The following is a 20,507-nucleotide window of genomic DNA, read 5'->3' on the forward strand; positions in this document are numbered from 1 at the left end:
AGACACTTACAAGAAATAACATTCAACATGCATTTAACAGGAGTACAAATCTTATTTAGTTTCATATAAGATATCACCCACATTTTAGCTAAATCATTAAAAGCATCGACTCAACTTTAATCAGAAAAGGCTGTGGCTTGTTTTCTGTACCCCTCTCCTTTATTGGTCATACTTTCTTTAGTACCATGGGCATATGATCTTCCTTTACTTCCTTTTAGTACCATGGACATATGATCTCTTTAGCTATATTGTAGGGTGTTTGGTGGCAAATACTGAGTTATCTACTTCTGCTGTTTGTTTCTTCACTTTGCTTTGTTTTAGAATAGGCATTTGAAAGTCCATTGTAAAATTGAAATGAATTATTTTGCACCGTGAACCAAGTCAGGGAACTTGTAAGATAAAAGGTAGCAATGAAAGACCAAATTTCTTGTCTCCTTTATCTCATTTGTAATGTAACAGTACTTTTCTAGGGAACAAGAAAGCTTCCATTTCTTAGAAAGTACGCACTTGGGGTGGTTTGTTTCTTTAAAAAAAAAAAAAAAATAGAGCTGAGCCTAACCATTCAACTCATCATCATTTTGTTGCATTGATGCCAAGAATATTAGTTTGTGATATTGGTTGCTGATTTATTTTTCAGATGAGAATGGAGGTTTCCAGAGTTCTAAAAATAGATTATTTTGGTCAGGATGTTTTGCATTCTATTTCGGTTCAGAATAAAACCTACAATATATTTATGAAATCAAATAGATAAAAGTAATTGATATTTAATACTGGAAATTGACTTCAGTATTTGTTTTATATGAGATAGAAGTAATAAAATACTCATGACATAAGCAATAATCACTATTATCAGTAGTCATAATGCTTATAATAGAAAAAAATGGATGACATACCAACTATAGTTTGAGAAACAAAGTGAAGTTAGAAAGAAACCAGCGAATTTTTAATCCACTTTTATGAAAATGTCGAGACAACCTCTTTCAATGTTTTAGTACTACACTTTCATAGTGTCAGACATTAGGACAAACAGTCCCACACACAAATTTGAAATTTGACCTTGTTAAAGCTTTGTGCCATTAAGTTTTTTCTCCTACTAGGGCATTGTACACAGTTGTTACACAACCATTTAGCTAAACAAGCGTAAAGTTCCCTCTACTATTTTGTTTTGCCTTGAAACTTACTTACTTCATTGGGATTTTAAAAATTCAAAACAGTCTATGCATGTTTATGTCTTTGATATTATGATGTATGAACCCTTCTGTGTAAGTTATCTCCAGTCCCCATTTGAGGCAGGAATGCCTCTGTGTGGTTTATGCCCATGAGGGAGTATGCGTATGTGAGTATTGATGGGATTAACTATTTTAGGGAGAACACAGAATCATACAAAATGCCAACAATAACAACAAAAATCTGTACTGTCACAAATTATACTCATAGCTCCAGAGAATGTTATTATTGCAAGGGGGGTAGGGGCAAAGTAACATGAATATGAGTCTTAACAATTAAAATGTTTGTTAAATAAGCTAGCTTTTCAGAAAAATGACATTGCCAGTTATCTGTCTTTTCCAGGTGAGAGTGGAGGTGCTCAGAGTGCTGTCAGTCACTTAGGTTCCCAAGATGGGGGGATGATAACTATGCACAGTCCAAAGAGATCGGGGAAGATTCCTCTAAAACTCCACAATCATATGGTCCATCGAGTCTGGAAGGAATGCATCCTCAACAGAACGCAGTCCAAGTATGTTTTTTTGCATTATGTCTGGATTGTGGTTTAGTAACCATCTCTTTGATTACTATACAAAGAGCGTCAGTCGTATTACACTGCTGTGTGACAAAGCCTGAGGGGTCATTAGATAGGTATTTCTTTATTTTGAAAATAATATTATGGATAAAAATTTTTTAAAAGAAGTTTTTATTGATTTCAGAGAGGAAGAGAGAGGGGGGAGAGAGAGAGAACATCAATGATGAGAGAGAATCATCGATCAGCTGCTTTCTGCATGCCCCTACTGGGGATCAAGCCCGCAATCCGAGCATGTGCACTGACCCGAAATCGAACCATGACCTCCTGGTTCATGGGTTGATCCTCGACCACTGAGCCATGCTGGCCAGGTCATAATAGGATAAAAGTTAATGTAAACATGTTAAAATACAGATGATAACTTGATTTGATTATTCAGGAAATTTTGAAGCTCCTGGTACCAATTTATGAATGTTTCCTTTTTACAGTGAGAAATTACCTTCTTTGCCACGTTTTCTATTTTATATTGACCTTATGTTTTAATTGACAATACATTTCTGAACTGAATTAATGACAGAGGGGTGTGTACCAGCCTCTGTACTTCTGTTTGTTCATTTGGGGAAATTATATCCTTTTCTTTCCCCTATACAACTTTCTTACCTTTCTTCTTTTCTTTCTTTCCTCCCTTCTTTTCTGCTTTCCATTTCTCCCTCCCTTAACATATTTTTGGAAAAGAGGAAGAACTGATTATAAGAAGAGATTACTGTTGATTATTTTAATTGCATGAATAATAATGACAATAGTAGTCAATAAATGCTTTTTTACTTATCAGGACTTAGGTAATCATTCAGCTTATTTTCATATCTATTTTAATATGATTGAGATGTCCACTTTCTTAACAGACGCAAGTAAATAAATGAACCTTGATTCTCTGGAATAGAATAAATATGGACATTCTTGCCAGTAACTAAGAACTCCATTCATTTAGAAGTCAGTTAGATGTTTCTTAGTGACTACTATGCAATCTTTATAGACAGATGTAAAACTTGTCCTTTGGACCTAGCTTTTAGCTAATTCGATACTATATATTTATTTCTCAATGAATTGGTTCTAGAATAGGCTGAAGAAGATGTAGTAAATAAACTAAAATAATTGCCATGAAAAATCATATGTCACATTCTAGAATTAAAAAGTTATTTCTAGTCATTTAAAAATGATCCTTTCCTATAGAATAATAATTTCCCTTTTATCTGCAATACCTAGACCATTTCCAAGTTAACATTTTCTTTTTCTTTTCCTTTCATTTACCTTTTTTTTTTCTTTTTTATTACCACTAACCTTTTATCTCCACCAACTCTGACAGACAGTGTCCCCTCTATCAGCATAGAACAAGGTAGCAAGACACCCAGAAAGGCAGGAGAATGTGGAGAGCTCTTAAGAGAATTCCTTGCAGAGCCATCATCAAAACACTTTGCAGTGTCAGCTGTAGCAAAATCAGCGATAAAAATTTGGCCTAGTCTTATTTTCACTATGTAATAATTAGCATCTCCTTTTTCCTACCAATTGTCAGTGATGTGTAGGATTTTTGTTTCTTGTCTTTAGTTCACATTCCAAGTATGGAGTGCTTCCCTTAATGCTAGCAAATACAGGAGTTGTAAAAGTGATTTCAGCAGCCTATCTGAGGGCATATAATTCACAGATGCTGTGAAAAGATAATTTTTTAAAATTTAGGGTATTTCTGCACAATTTAGGCAACTTTTTAAAAAAGTAACAATGAATAGTGCCATATAGTGTTTTAATTGCTATGTGTACTGCCCATTTTAAATGTGCATTAAGCTTAAATAGATATATTTTGAATACTGCTTCTTCTGATGCAAAGAACAAGTAGTAGTCCATCTCCCCACCTTAGATTGCTCTGAACTATTATCTGCAGGATACTATTATTATGTAAAATGTATAAATATTTTTAACATTTTTTTCTCCAGAGATTATTTTTACACAGCTCACATTTTAAATCTTTTTTAGGAGGAGCCAAGTGTCAACTCCAACTCTTGAAGAAGAGCCTGCTAACAATCCTGCTACTTGGGATTTTGTGGATCCAACCCAAAGAGTCAGCTGTTCTTGCTCTAGGTGGGTGGAGAAACGGCAGAGCAGTCGTCTGACTTGTCCTCTCAGACCCCTTCTTCCCCATTGTTTTGTTTTAAGTCTTCCTCTTCTAGTAAGTAAGAAAAGGATAGGTCTTTTCTAATATGCAGATGGTACAGTTTTATTGTCAGGACTCGAAAACAGTTTTTTTAGACAACTGGCCCTGATACTTAATTGCTCCCACGGATTTCTTAGGGCAGCTGTATCAAAACTAAAGGCATTTATTTGACAAGACAATCTCTTGCCCTTTAAATGAATTTACTTAACTACTATTAATTTTAAAGTAGATAAATAGTAAACAAGTTGTCTTGAGTTAATAGAATTTGGATTAAATATACATTCCATAGGTAATTTGTTTTGTTGTGGGTTCTGGTTTTTTTTATGACTGAGGCAGATATTTGTAATAAAACCTGCCCAAGGTGTTGCTCATTCATTTGATATTAGAATAGGAACCCAAATTGTTTTCTGTAGAAAGATTTTGCACTCCTGGATATTTCCTTGACTTACCACTTTTTGTGGTGGTAAAGAATCTTATTGTCATGAGTTTTCATTAGGGTTCTTGATTAAGTGTATGTCAGCCTTAACTGCTCTCCCTACCCCACCCCAGCTCACTGACTATTAGAACCCGTGCTGTTGATTATTCACTTAATGAGTAGCTTAGAGTAGCTTTGCTTCCAAAGTATGTATTTTCACATTTGATATTGCTCCATACTTATAGAAAGTTTAGAAAAGATAAGTATATTTAGAACATGGCCATTCATTTCTCTAGTTTAAATGGGGTTCTTAGTGTGGCATAAATTGAATTGGCTTATTGGCTTTGGGAGGAAGGAGTGTGCTTGTGTGTGTGTGTATGTACACTTACACAACAATTTTGGCACCTGCCTGATTCTCTTTAAGTTGATCCCCTTTTTATCAAGCTCTGCCTTGGTAGTCAGCTTTCTGTTGAGAGATACTCTAAATGTTAGCCTAATGAAAACCATGATTGATTTTTCAAGGAGGATGTTTTTTAAGAAGTTATTGGCTCATCAAGGGACCTCTCTCTGAGCATGTGAGAAGCTCTAGTCTTAGGATAGGTGTGGTATACCAGTTGAATACTTTTGTCTCTAGACCATTGTAAATTGTGTGACATAAAGTATTTTCCTAACATTGGTTTTTAAACAGCTTATAGCCCAGGTTTAATTCACCTTTAGAAAGTATGTAGGCTGTAAATTTTAGTATATTTAACTTTATTAGTTCCTTCATCTTATTTTTTTGCTGTTTTCCTTACGTTAGATTTCTTTCACTATAAAAAAGAAACCTTTTACTGATTTATATCATGTTTTTATTTACTACCTTGAGTTATTTTTACCTGAAGTTCAAATAAACAAATAACACTTTTCTTTTTGTCCTCTGAAGTTACTGTTCTATTTCCTCACAAAAACCTCAAATACCTCAGGTCTTTATTATAGTTATGCATTGCAGCCCATTGATTTCAAATATTTATTTACAGACCTGGCTTTTCACGTGTACTTTAGTCATATTTTTTTGGGGTACCATTTATATTCCTTATATTGACATGTCTGTTTCCTCCCAAATCAGGTACCCTATTGTGGTCATTTTTATCACAATTTTCCCTTCTCAGTGTAGAAACTTCATCATTTATTTATTTTTCTTTATTTTTGAGATCAGTTTTATCATTGCATTTTATAATGACTTTCTTTGAAATGTGTATTGTAATGTCATTCTACTTTCCTCATTCTTTTAGCCTCCATGTGTTTCAGCACTGTTTGGCCCTGCCTCTGGTTCCTTCCCACCACTGGACCACCCATATAGTTAGCCTTCTGAGGCTGATCTTCCTGTTGCCTGCTTCAGTGAGGTCCCTTTCTGTTCAGAAATTTGCAATACTTGTCTGTTACTTACTGGCATATTCCTAATTCTAACCATTTCACAATGTAGCTGAGTCATTAAATATAATTGAAAAAATATGACTTTATAAGATTATCCACTTTGCAAAAAGCCCTTACTTTGAAGAGGCTACTATAAAATATCTATCAAAGGACTGATGTGGTTAAATGCTCTCTGAGAAAATCCAAATCAAGAAGTTTTATGTAAAAGACTTTCGGTTTTAAAATAAGCACCCTTAGAAGATATCATTGAGATATTCTCAGATGAGACATTCATCTCTTACTGTAGTACTCTGCCCTTGGGACTCAAAGCACAGTTTTTGCCTTATTGACAATAGCTTTATGGTTAGACAACCTTCTTTAAAGTCAGGATTTTTGTTTTTTTAGAGGGGCAAAGACTTTTCAGATTATCTACTGCAGGATTACCAAACCCATTATGGGATGGCCTACTCCTCACTCTATTTAATGGCCTTTTGGGGCAGGGTGGCTATCCTGCTGTCCCACTAAACCATCCCATTATGCCACACAAATCCGTTTTACTGCCCACTAGGGCATCATTGAGTGCAATGCAGCAGTAATTTAATGCCACCCTAGTGGCCTCAGAGAGTTACTGGAGAGCTTACATTTTTCCCTGGGAGGGATTTATATATTGGGAGGAACTGGCCGACCTGCAATATAACTTGGTTGCACAGATTAAACCTTGGCATCATCTAGGGTTCTTCCTGAGCAGTTTCTCACAGCCATCTTGCCAGGAAGAATGTGAGCAGACTTGCTGTTCCTGCCTCGATACTTCATGTGCACTTGGATATATGTTCACTCACAACAACCTTTTTACTTCTGTCTCATTTTAACCCTATGTAAGATCCAAAGTTGTCTTTTCCCCTTCTTTCTTAGATAATACTGTCATATAAGGTTTCAGGTATGTTTAAGGTATTAGGTATTAGAATTCACCCTTATTATCTTAGTTTCACATTTTGGGAGAGAATAGCGTAGTTATTTTATTCCTGATTTACAACACTACAAGCCATTATAAACCATTCTATATTGGAGTTAGTAAAGTGCTGTGAAATAGAAATTAAAAGTTTTCTTTTGGCAGATGATCTCAAAGCTCTTGACTTTTATGAATAGAGACTCTCACCAAGTTGAAAGATTTGGAGATTTTTTCAAATCAGTAATTTTGTAGGGGTTAGCAATGTATGAGTTTATGTTTCATAATTCCATCTCTTATCTTCTTAACTTGTATGTGGTTGATTTATTGCTTTTCATCAGGGTGTTTGCAGTTTTTAGTCATTAAAAATACAATTAACACCTAGAGTCTTTTTTGGTGTATTAGTGCATCTGCTGAGTACTTAACAAGATATAACCTCATCAGAGGCATCTCTTTTATAATGTTATAACGATGCAGTCATTCTCATCTTTGTATTTGTTGACATTGTTTTAATTCTCATTTCAGGCATAAACTTTTAAAACGTTGTGCCGTAGGAACCAACCGACCTCCCACAATATCTCAACCAGGGTTCAATGCAGGACCATCATCATCTTCATCTTTACCACCTCCTGCTTCTTCTAAGCACAAAACAACAGAAAGACAGGAAAAGGGAGACAAGTTGCAAAAAAGACCCTTGATACCATTTCACCATAGGCCCTCTGTGGCCGAAGAGTTATGCATGGAACAGGATACACCAGGGCAGAAGCTAGGGTTGGCAGGGATAGACTCCTCCTTAGATGTGTCCAGCAGTAGGAAGTATGATAAGCAAATGGCCGTGCCTTCCAGAAACACAAGCAAGCAAATGAATCTGAATCCTATGGATTCACCTCATTCCCCTATTTCCCCTCTGCCGCCAACACTCAGCCCTCAGCCACGAGGTCAGGAAACGGAGACTCTGGACCCACCATCTGTCCCTGTGAATCCAGCCCTCTATGGAAATGGGCTGGAACTCCAGCAGTTGTCTACTCTGGATGACAGAACTGTCCTCGTAGGCCAAAGACTGCCTCTGATGGCAGAGGTCAGCGAGACAGCCTTATATTGTGGGATTAGGCACTCGAACCCGGAGTCATCAGATAAGTGGTGGCATAGTTTTTGTCTCCCACCCATTGATGATGTTGAGTTCCGGCCTCCAGAGCTTCAGGGTGAGAGGTGTGATGCCAAAATGGAGGTAAACTCAGAGAGCACTGCATTGCAAAGGTAAGACGACTCTCCGAACTATCCACCTGATCACCCCCTAGATAAGGACAAAGGCCATAGAACCCATGAATCGGGCTTTCCTCCTCACCTCTCCCTGCAAACTTTCAGATCCAAAATGAAAGAGGCTTTGCTTCATCATTTTAGACTCTGCATTTGGAAAATGTTTAAAAGTCAAATGTTTTGTCATTTGTGAGGTTTAACACACATGTCACTATGTAAACATGCTGTCATATAAAGGTCTCATTGTGGCATTTAATGTACTAGCATTACTTTGTTTCGGTCCTGTTACTAATCAAAGAATATAGCTTTATGAGACTTTTGTTACTATGGTCAGTACCTTCTTGTTTCTTGACACTTTATAAAAAAACTAGAGGTCTGGTGCATGGAATTCTTGCATGGGGGGAGGGAGCTTCCCTCAGCTCAGCCTGCACCCTCTCCAATCTGGGACCCCTCAGGGGATGTCCGACTGCCAGTTTAGGTCCATTCCCGGGGATCAGGCCTAAACTGGCAGTTGGACATCCCTCTCACAGTCCTGGACTGCTGTCTCCTAATTGCTTGCCTGCCTGCCTGGTTGCCCCTAACTGGCCCCCCCCCCCCCCCCCCCGGCCGGCCTGATCACCCCTTACTGCCTCTGTGTGCCAGCCTGATCACCCCTTATTGCCCCCCCACCAGCCTGATCGCCCCCAACTGCCCCCCCTGCTGGCCTGGTCACCCCCAACTGTCCCCCCCTCCTATCGCCCCCAACTGCCCCCCCTGCTGGCCTGGTCACCCCCAACTGTCCCCCCCTGCCTATCGCCCCCAACTGTCCCCCCTGCTGGCCTGGTCGCCCCTAACTGCCCCCCTGCTGGCCTGGTCGTCCCATGCAGCCTTTTTGTTCAGTCGTTTGGTCATCCCTCACTAACCCCCGTGCCAGCCTGGATGTATGCAGCCATCTTGTGAGGGCATGAGGGTCAATTTACATATTACATCTTTATTATATAGGATCCTCATTCAAGGATATTTTGTTTGTTTGTTTTTAAAAATATATTTTTATTGATTTCAGAGAGGGAGAGAGAGAAACATCAATGATGAGAGAATCATTGATCAGCTGCCTCCTGCACACCCCCTACTGGGGATTGAGCCCACAACCCGGGCATGTGCCCTTGACCAGAATCGAACCCAGGACCCTTCAGTCTGTAGGCTGACACTCTATCCACTGAAACAAACTGGCTATGACAGGATATGTTTTTATTGATTTTTTTTTGAGAGAGAAAAACATCGATGTGAGAAAGAAACTTTGACCAATTGCCTCTTGTACACATCCCAACCACAGCCTGGGTATGTGCTCTTACCGGGAAAGGAACCTGCCACCATTTGGTGTACAGGACAACACTCCAACCAACTGAGCCACCTGGCCAGGGCTCTTGACACTTTTAAGAAAGGATTTGTATGTATTTAGTTATGTATTATGTGTCTAGTAATAATGCTTAACATTTCTAGTGTTTTTGAGCTACCCTTGATTCTTAACATTTTACACAGATTATCTCACTTAATCTTCGTGTTACTACCTTAACTTCATAGATGAGAAAGAAACTAGGGTCATGCAGTTAGTAAATGACACACTTGAAATTTGAACCTAGACAGTCTGTCATGAGCCCATCTGTACTCTTAAGTGGAATCCATGGAATCAGAGACAAAAATATATATTCCTGACAAAGGCTACTAAGTTTTATTTAGTTGTGAATATAGTCACTAAAAGAAATTCACTATGTAGATGAATTAATTTTAAGTTCAGTGTAAGCTTTACAAATGCTTTAAATAATAAATGCTTTTCTTTTAAAAACATCATTCTTTTTACTTTATCTTGCCTGGCCTAAAGTGTCATTTATTTTCCCTTTTTAGACTCTTAGCACAACCTAATAAACGGTTTAAAATCTGGCACGACAAGCAGCCCCAGATGCAGCCACTCCACTTCCTTGACCCATTGCCTCTATCACAACAACCTGGAGACAGTTTGGGAGAAGTCAATGACCCATATACCTTTGAGGACGGTGACATAAAATACATCTTTACAGCAAACAAGAAATGCAAACAAGGGACGGAAAAAGATTCCCTGAAAAAGAATAAGGTACCATTGAACATGGAGAGAGTTCCATGCGGTGTGGGTTTTGATCTATGTCAGCACAGCATGTGTGGGAGAACTTTTGAGGCAGAATGTTTGAGATAGTCTTGCCTGATTGCTCTGTCCCCATACTCATGCTCTTGGTACTATCGTATTGAACAGCGTATTGTTCCCTTTTATGTCATGGCTCACCTTTGTTGAAAAGTCAGCCGAACATAAATGAAGCCTCATATTTTCCAGGCTATAGCTTGTACAGCGCATGTTTCCTCTCATATGCTAATTCTTGTTGGCCTATGCTCCCTGCTTATTTCTTTTAATTATGATTCCAAAATACCCAAAATGTAAAGAAAAAATGTTGATAACAATATCTACTCTTTATTACGCGCTTACTGTGACTACTGTGCCAAGCGCTTTACCTATATCTCTTCTGAATTAATATTAACATCACTCTTGGACTGTGTCAGTATTGATTATACTGTTTCATTGTCACGAAAATGAGTACTGGGTGTATCAGCTGTCTTTAGCCTTAAATGTTAAAACATTGTAAAATACTAGACCATTTAAAGAGGTATTCTTGAGCATAGAGGAAGTAAGACAATTAAAGGAGGCCAGTATAATTCAGGGGACTGCTTGTTAGATTCCTTACAGAGATGTATCCAGATCTAGAAAGCCTGAACCATAATTCAGCATCCAAAATTTATTAAAGGCAGCTTGTAACACCATGGCAGGTCTATAATCAAATGCCACCAGTACCATTTAGGCATAAAATCCTGATTGACTCAGAATACTCCATAGGATTGAGAGGAAAGTGTGGGAGTTTGGGTTCTGTTTAAATTCAGGGGAAAGGACATATCTTTTATTTCTTTTGGTTGCATAGACCATGGTTTATCATACTTGTGCTCATAACAAGTTCCATTCTACCCTCTAATTCTTTGTGTTCTCCCTCATATTCCACACTTTGGGTTGGTGTTCATGTGTTTTGTTTGGCTGAATTTATTATACAGTCAGAGGATGGATTTGGTACCAAGGATGTCACTACACCAGGTCATTCCACGCCGGTGCCTGATGGGAAAAATGCCATGTCTATTTTCAGTTCTGCTACTAAAACAGGTGTGTACAATGATTATTTGCCTCACTTGGATTGTTGCTAAAATAAAATGCGAGGGAGATGCTTCTCAATTTCAAATTATATTCTTATAGTAATATCAATAATTTGATCTCATCTTTAATATATTTTTCATAGTTTGTTTTTCAGTTCCTTTCAAAACTGATAAACATATTAGGAAATAATTGTCTCTAAATTTAACTGAACACATAGAGAAAAATTCCCAGGCAGGTGTTGCTCATTGAGATCCATGTCCTCTCCTCGTTTCTTCTTCCTTAATGAAGATGCTCATTCTGTTTATTTTGTCTCCTTTCCCATAGATGTCCGGCAAGATAATGCTGCTGGCAGAGCTGGCTCCAGTAGCCTTACGCAGGTGACAGATTTGGCACCTTCCCTGCATGACTTAGACAACATCTTTGATAATTCTGATGATGACGAACTTGGGGTGAGTCTGACATAGCTACACAAATAAAAATTTCCCTAAATGGAAGGATTTATGTGGGTGTCTCAGTATTTCTTTATAATTGGCCTGCTGAACTTGGGGGGTAGTTCAGGTTCTTGAATGTTCTTTAAAAATACTTGTGTACTTTGAAAGGATTCGAAAAGTTATTAGTCTATAACATTCCTTGGGTTTTGCTTGTTGATGGCTTTTTTTTATTAATGTTATTCCTAGTGTAAATACTAAAATCTTTTACATTTGTTTTTTAAAATCCTGTTGGATATCTTAAGACTAATAAAAAAGTATTGTGTAGTTCCTTTAGCTCTACATTTTGATATATAATAATAGTCTATACTTTTTAAGATGATGGCATCATGGTAGGGTAGTAGAATTTATGCACATGGAAGTTAAATAATACCAGGCATTATGTGATTAAAGTGACAGATAAGAATTACAGTTCTTTGAAGAATAGCTGACCTGAGTCAGGAAGTTTGTGTCCTTGTCCTCCAAACCAGCTCTGTGTGTTTGGGCAAATAGAAATGCTGTTATTTCTGGGGTGCCTAGAGATTAGTAAGGTAGGCTTGCTCTTCAAGGAAATCAGTTTATTATTCTTCCATTCATGTATTTATCTTTCTTCTCATCCATATATTTTACATATTTGGTAATCATTTGAAGATTAGTTCCCTTGTGTAAGCAACTCGAAGTTACAAATATTATTAACTTACCATCCTTATACTTGACACACCCACAGACTTCAGCAGAAATAGTGTATAAATAAAATTTATTCTTATTGCTGTGAGAGGAGTAATTAACCCTAATCTAAAGATGCTGGACGTTCAAGTACAAAGTGACAAGCAAGCAGTGTTTAACTGAAGGATTAAAGGTTAAGTAAGAATCACATTTCTAAAACCCTTTCTCACTTTAAAATAAAATGTATCTGATTAACAGGTATTATACACCATCCATATATATAAAAGCCTAAGCGACTGTAAGGGCAGAAAGACCAGAACGACTGGTCACTGTGACACGCACTGAGCAGGCAGGCAGGCGAGCACTTAGAAGTGAGCAAGCAGGTAGGCAGGCGAGCAGTTAGGGGCGAGTAGGCAGGCAGGCAGGAGAGGGGTTAGGGGTGAGCAGTCCTGGATTGCAAGAGAGATGTCCAACTGCAGGGATTGGGCCTAAACCGGCAGTCAGACGTTCCCAGAGGGGTCCTGGATTGCGAGAGGGTGCAAGCCGGGCTGAGGGACTCTTTCCCACCCCTCCCTTGCATGAATTTCTTGCACCGGGCCTCTGGTTAGTATTTTAAGTACTTTGAAGATTATCTATATACTAGAGGTCCGGTGCATGAAAATTCATGCACTGGAGGGGGGGCCCTCAGCCCGTCCTGCCCCCTCTCACAGTCCTGGAGCCCTCAGGGACAGGAGGTGACCTGGCAATCTGGGACAGGCAACACCCCCATCCCAACTCTGCTGCTGCCACTGCCAGCAGCGCAAGCCTCGGCCAGCCCTGGTTACCTGAGCCTCGGGCGCCCTGGGCAGCTGGGCAGCCACCATCCAAGGCTTGCTTGCACCTCAAGCCGGCCCTGGGCAGCTGGGGGGCTGAGGGGAAGGGGGGGACTCCGGAAGCAGGCATGTGGAGAGGCCAGACCGCCTGGAGGTGGGCCCGGCTGTGCCACACACCTGCTGCCCTGGCAGGGCTGAGGGGACTGGGTGCCGCCATCTTGTGGCTGTGGGCGCCACCATCTTTGTGAGGGCGTGATGGTCAATTAGCATATTACCTCCTTATTATCTATATATATATAAAACCGGCAACCAGAACACGGGAACAACCAGTCGCTATGACACCCACTGTGGCTGGCCAACCAGCCTGATCGGGAGTGGGGCCAGCCAGCCATCCTCCCTCGGCCCCTTCCCTCAGCTGGCCCCATCCCTGATCGGTCCCTCCCATCCCGCCCTTGATTGGACTCTCACACCCCTATTGGCCTGCAGCTCCTTCCCCTGGCCGGTCCCGCCCCTGACCCCCTCCCCCCAATCATGATCGGGGGTGGGGCCAGCCAACCTCCCTCTGCCCCTCTCCCTGGCTGGCCCATCCTCAATTGGCCCCTCCCACCCCAATCAGCCCACATCTTCTCCCCCCAGCTGGCCCCATCCTTATCAGCCCCCCAACCCCGATCAGGGGGTGGGGCTGGCCAGCTAACCTCCTGCATTCCCTTCCTCTTGCTGGCCCGGCCCCAATCAGCCCCCATCAGGGCAGGTCGGCTGGACCCCACCTGTGCACAAATTCATGCACCAGGTGTCTAGTGAGATTATAATGCCCTTGAAGGACCAATATGACTTGAAATGTGGAAAGACTGGGCTAGTAGGAGGTGGGGGAGGAACATTAGTTTGAGCCTGGAATGCGCCTTGGTTACACAACAGGAATGAATGGCTGGGCTTTGGGGGATAATGAACAGGCCATTCCATTGGTCTGTTTTCTGAATGGGATAAGGATTGATGGGGCTAGGAAGGATTTGGCCATGCTTAGTGCTGTGGACTTTGAACTCTACCAGTAATATGTTCCTCTGAAGGCTGCTGAGAGTGAAACTGACCTGGTAGAAGTGAGTGCCTAACACATGAGAATCGGAATTCAGGCCGCAGGTGCATGACGGAAAAGGAAATGGCAGAGTGGCAAACTTTGGTAGAAGAAATGACGCATTTCCTTATTGTTGATCCAGGCATGGGAGATCCTTTTTTAACTTGATGATCTCTCTAAAGCCAAGAATTGCCTACGATTGGTTTTAATGATCCTGAGGGTTAGGTTAGATACTTTGCTGGTGATGGTGGGAATGAAGAATGAAAAGAAAAGGAATAAAAAAAGGAGTAGAAAGGGAGAAGTAAGAAAAGAAAAAAAGGCAAGCATTGTGGAATAGCCCAGCACTGTTCGCAGCCACTTTCCCTAGTGATTGTGAGCCACTGTGCTTATTTTCTGTATCAATTAGGAATGACTGTTGAACTAAGTGAAGTAATGTTCACTTTGTTTCTTAAATATATTCTTAGTAATGTCACTATACAAAGGAGAGCTGACATTTTTAATATAATTTTTATTTCTCTGAAATGATTGTTTCTGCTTTACTCTAATTTCTACCCTGGCATTTAATAAAGTCATCAGTTTATCTTAGAATCATTTTGCTAATTCACTTTACTAGTATCTGGAGTTGGGAGGCTGTTGTTTAAGTCTTCACCTCAAATGTCTTTGAATTTAATTTTATACTTTAACTCTGTGATATTGAAATATACACTGAGTGGCCAGATTATTATGATCTCTGAATGCAAAATAATCTGGCCACTCAGTGTATATCCTATATAATAAAAGGCTAATATGCAAATTGTCCCCTCGATCAGGAGTTTGACCAGCAGGCAGGCCGGCCAACCGCCCATGTCCCCTCCCCCTGGCCAGGCTGGCCTGGACCCCACCCATGCACGAATTCATGCACCAGGCCTCTAATACACACACACACACACACACACACTGAGTGGCCAGATTTTTATGCGTTCAGAGATCATAAAAATATAATAATCTGGCCACTCAGTGTATAAATATTAGAAGCCCGATGCACAAAGATTTGTACAAGAATGGGCCTTCCTTCCCTTGGCTGCCGGTGCTGCCTTCGCTCTGGCTGGAGCTGCCTTTCAACCTTCCCACGCTGCCCAGAGGCCTGGAGTGGCTGGGGTGGTGTGGAACGCCTGTGTCGTCGCCATGGCAACGACGCAAGCATCCCGCCCCGTCCCTGGCCGCTTGGCACCTGTGTATGCAAATTAACCTGCCATCTTTATTGGGTTAATTTGCATACCCACTCCTGATTGGCTGGTGGGTGTCTTGAAGGTATGGTCAATTAGCATGTTACTCTTTTATTAGGTAGATTAGGTAGATATAGCCCTGGTAGGTTTGACTCAGTTGTTAAGAGGGTCAGCCTATGGACCAAAGGGTCTCGAGTTTGATTCCCAGTCAAGGGCATGTACCTCGGTTGTGGGTTCCAGCCCAGCCCTGGTTGGGGTGTGTGCAGGAGGCAACCAATCGATGTGTCTCTCTCACGTCAGTGTTTCTCTCTCTCTCTCTCTCTCTCTCTCTCTCTCTCTTTTTCTCTCTTTTCCCTCCTTTCCTCCCCCTCTTCCTTCCACTCTGTCTGAAAATCAATGGAAAACAACATCCTCAGGTGAGGATTAAAAAAACACACCGAAAGAAATAATATATATTTGTGTGTGTGTGTGTGTTGAAAAATAAAAGAATAATAGTTGTGGGGTGGGGGGAGGTTTGAGGTAATCTCTTTTAGCTGCTTTCTTCCAAACAGAAGGAAAACCAGACTGATAGCCAATTACTACTTAGAGGCACCACCCTAATGTAATTATTGTGTTCCTGAAACTATGTCTCTAATGACCTGGGAGGGAAGATTTGCTTAAGGTCTGCAGGCTCTGCTTTGATGGCACAATCTGCCCTCACCAGATCCATGAAAAGACGCCTCACTCCATTTCTCATACTTGATGAGCTTGAAGCCACTCCTTTGTTTCACTGTCTGCTGGTATTTCTAGTGGTGAACACTTAATAAAGAAGCATCTTTTCTGTTCTTAGGCTGTATCACCTGCACTTCGTTCATCAAAAATGCCAACGGTTGGGACTGAAGACCGACCTCTTGGAAAGGATGGAAGAGCTGCTGTTCATTACGCACCAAGTAAGAAAAAGATTGAGCTTTGGCTTACTACTCATACCTTTCATGTAATGTTGTCACACCCAGCAGTGCCTTAGTTGAGATCCCCCTCCTTTTTTATTTCCGTTTAAAAAATACTAATTATGATTTAAACTTGTATAAGTTGGCACTCCTAAGATGGCAGGCAGCTAAGAGTCCATCTTACTAGTAATTTGATTTCCTTTGCTCTTTGTTTTCAAATTAAGGATTAACTTTTATGGTTTAAAATGTGGAAAAACATGTTCTAGGTTTGTTTTTCGAGTAGCCCTTTCCTAGTAGGATAAATGCTGCAGGGTGATTTTCAGAGCAATACCCAACTGTAAACACTTGTGTAAAATGTTTCAATTTTCAGAAATTTAATTCACATGAGGATAATGAATACTGTTTATTTTCTGTGGTTCTTTTTCTGATTCATACTGAAGTTTTGTGCTTCCTTTTGAGATCAACTAGCTTTATTATCTGTGCTGACTACAAGAAGCTTCCTTTCTTCTAGTTATTCTTTGCCCTAAGAAAACACATTACTCTACAGGAGAAAAGAAAGTCAGGGTAGCTGTGTGGACACTGCAGCAGAAACAAAATTCCATTGCAAATCATTCTGTAATACCTTCTCATTAACTTCAGCCGTAATGAGAACAAATTGAGGGGAAAAACCACCATGTCATAGGGATGAGTCAAAAAGTTTTATGAACCTATAAATGTAGAACTGATTTACTCAAATGTAGAAGTATGAAGTATACAGAGATTGGATTTTGACAGCTTTAATGGTTCCATAGCTTTTTAAAATATGCAAAGCTTTCTCAAGCATGACATGTATGGAAATGAATAATGATAGCCAGCCAGTTGCTGTAGTTTTTTTAATTAAACATTTTTCTTTTTTTATTACTCTGCACTGAAGAATTTTACAAACATGGAACTCACAGATTAAAAGAACCAGTATTAAAGCAGATACATATGGAATAGGTCAAATGAGTGATTTTTTTTCCCTTTGTGTTGAACCAGTTAATCCTCTGCCTTTTTGACATTAAGTGATACATAGTGATGTTACATGTTAACATGTTTAATAACTTGTCCAAGATTATTCACTCACAAACCATCCTGCTCGTTAGCATCTTGCTCAGTAAATAAAGTATATGGTACTCTTCCTTCCCTTATTTCTGTTCAAAATGGGATTGTTTTAAAAGGAAGCTTCTCAATATTTTATGAAAAAGTACAGTAGCAAAAATATTAGCATCAGGAAAATACAGGTATATGAATCAAGAAGATTGTTTTAATGTGTACAAAGTATGTATGTGTGGACATACACACAATATTTCCTCCTAAGACATGACAATGAAAATGATATGGCAAGAAGTTCTCATCTCTGCAGTAGCTTTATTATACACTAGAGGCCCAATGCATGAAATTTGTGCAAGGGTAGGCCCTTGCAGCCCCAGCTGCCTCGTGGCCCCGCCCCACACCCACTGGTTGTTCCAGAAGGTCATTCCACTATCCGGTCTAATTAGCATATTAGCTCTTTATTATATAGGAGGATTGAGGTGAAAAGACAGACATAACATTTAATGTCTTGAACAGCACCATCCAATAGAAATGCAGAGTGAGCCACAAATGAGATCCACATAAGTAATTTTAAATTTTCTGGTAGTTACATAAAGAAAACCACCGCGTGAAATTAATTTTAATAATATATATTAAATAATGGCAATATCTAAAAATTGTCATTTTTACAAGTAAAAAGATAGTGAGCTATTTTACTTTTTTTTTTTTTTTTTTTGTATTAACTCTTGGAACCTGGTTATATTCGACACAAGCACATCTCAGTTTGGACAAGCCCCATTTTGAGTGCTCTGTGGCCACATGTGGCTAGCAGGTCGTATGTTAGAAAGTATAGGTCCATAACTATTCACTTGATTGTAATAATGCGGAAAGCAGCACACAGTAACAGCTAGGTATAGTTTAATATATCAAGTTAAGTACCTGAGGCCAAGAAAGGGTAAACTATTTAGAATTATGTAATTGTTTAACTAGGAAGCATGGTAAAGATTATTGAACCCAGAGGTTCTCACCTTTTTTTCTCCCTCCATATGGTGGAGGCTTTCCCTTCCCCCCACTCAGGAATGACAGAAAACCTGGTGAGAATCACACATTTAATCAAGCCTTCCTTTTTAGATGAAAGAGCATTGGTCCCAAGAAAGGAAGTGACCTGAGCATACCAGTGCTGTGCTGGGAGCACCTGGGTTGTGGAACCCAGCCCACTACTACTTTAGCCCAGGGGACAGTATGGTACAGTTATGCTTTGTTAATTTCTTATTCAGAGCTAAAAGTCACATCTTAATTTATTCAGTGGCTACTATTTGCCCCTTAAAATGTTGAGGTTGCTAGAAAGAGCAAAGTGACTGGAAATTGGGGTATCAGATGCCATTCCAAATCAAACTTGTGGCTCCAGATTAGTAAATGAATTTGCTGTACAGGGCACCCCCTAGTGGCCAGATTTCACAACCACAACTTGTGTTTTCATTCCATTTATTCCTACTTTAAAAAGGCTTGTGTGGGAGAAGAGGGCAATGGGAGGGTGGGGAGAAGGGACATATGTAATACTTTCAACAATAAAGATTTATTTAAAAAAATTAAGTTTCTACTTTTGTTTTGTTCTACTAATGCATATTAGAAACATATATTTGTGTTTTGATATATTATTTGTAAAACTTTTTAACTTTAATTTATGTTATTGCTTGTGATGATTGTATCAAAGTTAAATATGAGTAATGCCAGAGAATAATGATAAATTCTAAATTCTGGTTGGTCTGCTCCTGTGATTTTGTTTACTTCTTAAGTAAGTTTTATTTAACTACTCTGTACTTGGAAAAAAATAGTTTTTATTAAACTCATTTTTTGACAAACTTTTAGAAACCATCAGGAAAGACAGAAAATACTGTAAACTGAAAAGTAGTCATTAGAACAAATAAATGGGAAATATATATTAAGAAAAAAAAAAAAAGAAAGTGCCTTAATGAGCCACTGTTGATGATGGTTAATCTCAGGTATATTAAAATGATTTTTTAAATGGTTGGTTCTAAGCATTTCTTGAAAGATACTTTTTAAAAAGTTATATCTCAATAAATTGTCTTTTGGTTCTAGGTAGGTTTGTTAATCTTAACTATGAAGTTTCATTTTAATGTCAATTTGGAAAGAGTATGGAGTCATTTTCTCAAAGAGCAGTGAGTGTTGTGGATTTGTCAAAAACTAGCTAAGTAACCCTACTACATATAAATCATCATTATAGCTTAGGCAACTTTTCTTTTCTCTAACATAAATGCTTGATGGATTTTTCTATGTAAAATTTGCTGCATAACAATTAGAATTCTGAAATATGTCATACATACTTATAATAGCGATAAAACTTTTAATAAAGTGGTTACTCCATCTAATTGCTTCCAGCTTCTTAGGCTTCTCAAGGAATCACTTGTTGGGGGGAAAAAAATGTTGTAGACTTCTGCTCCCTTAATTAATGTGAGGCCAAATCCTGAAGGATCAAGATGATAGTGATAAAGTTCCAGAAAAGGATAACTTTCTGCTTATGGCCTTTTTCTCAGAGACTTCCATTATTCATATTCTGTTGTGTAACTGATCTGGCTATGAACTTGGATTTGCCTTTTCAGTCCTGCCTGTTAAAAGAAATGGTTTGTATCTTTTTGTTGTGTTTTTTAGCAGTTGCAGACCTGCAAAGGATGTTCCCCACCCCTCCTTCTTTGGAACAGCACCCTGCATTTTCTCCTGTGATGAGTTATAAAGACGGGATCAGTTCAGAGACAGTGACAGCACTAGGCATGATGGAGAGTCCTATGGTCAGTATGGTTTCAACACAACTCACTGAATTCAAAATGGAAGTGGAAGATGGCTTAGGAAGCCCCAAGCCAGAGGAAATAAAGGTAATTGCCAATGTACTAATTTTACCAAGCAGAGTGGTTTTCAAGTGGATTTGCTGTGTCATCTTTAAAATAATACTGTCTTTATGCCAAATGTAAGTAAGTTTCTAACAATCCTCTGAATTGGATCATGAGATAATTACAGTGTCTTTTGGTTAATTTATAAAACTTTGGTGTTAGCATTTTCTACTGATCAGACAAGAGAAATATTGAATTACAATAGTTTTTGTCACTACTGTGCTGTGTACTAAGTCATTTACCAACATTATCG

General features: G+C 39.3%; 1 protein-coding gene across 2 annotated transcripts in view; it reads left to right on the forward strand.

The window, feature by feature from the left end:
* MED13L (mediator complex subunit 13L) overlaps positions 1-20,507 on the forward strand; it is a 272,112-nt gene that overhangs the window by 215,172 nt on the left and 36,433 nt on the right. For both annotated transcript variants that reach the window (XM_054712354.1, XM_054712355.1), the window contains exons 8-15: positions 1,570-1,735; positions 3,761-3,865; positions 7,217-7,948; positions 9,830-10,055; positions 11,054-11,159; positions 11,475-11,599; positions 16,199-16,298; positions 20,019-20,239. In XM_054712354.1, coding sequence (XP_054568329.1) covers positions 1,570-1,735; positions 3,761-3,865; positions 7,217-7,948; positions 9,830-10,055; positions 11,054-11,159; positions 11,475-11,599; positions 16,199-16,298; positions 20,019-20,239 — 1,781 coding nt within the window. The remainder of the gene's footprint in view (positions 1-1,569; positions 1,736-3,760; positions 3,866-7,216; positions 7,949-9,829; positions 10,056-11,053; positions 11,160-11,474; positions 11,600-16,198; positions 16,299-20,018; positions 20,240-20,507) is intronic.

This window comes from Eptesicus fuscus, chromosome 23, assembly GCF_027574615.1.
Source record: "Eptesicus fuscus isolate TK198812 chromosome 23, DD_ASM_mEF_20220401, whole genome shotgun sequence".
NCBI lineage: Eukaryota > Metazoa > Chordata > Mammalia > Chiroptera > Vespertilionidae > Eptesicus > Eptesicus fuscus.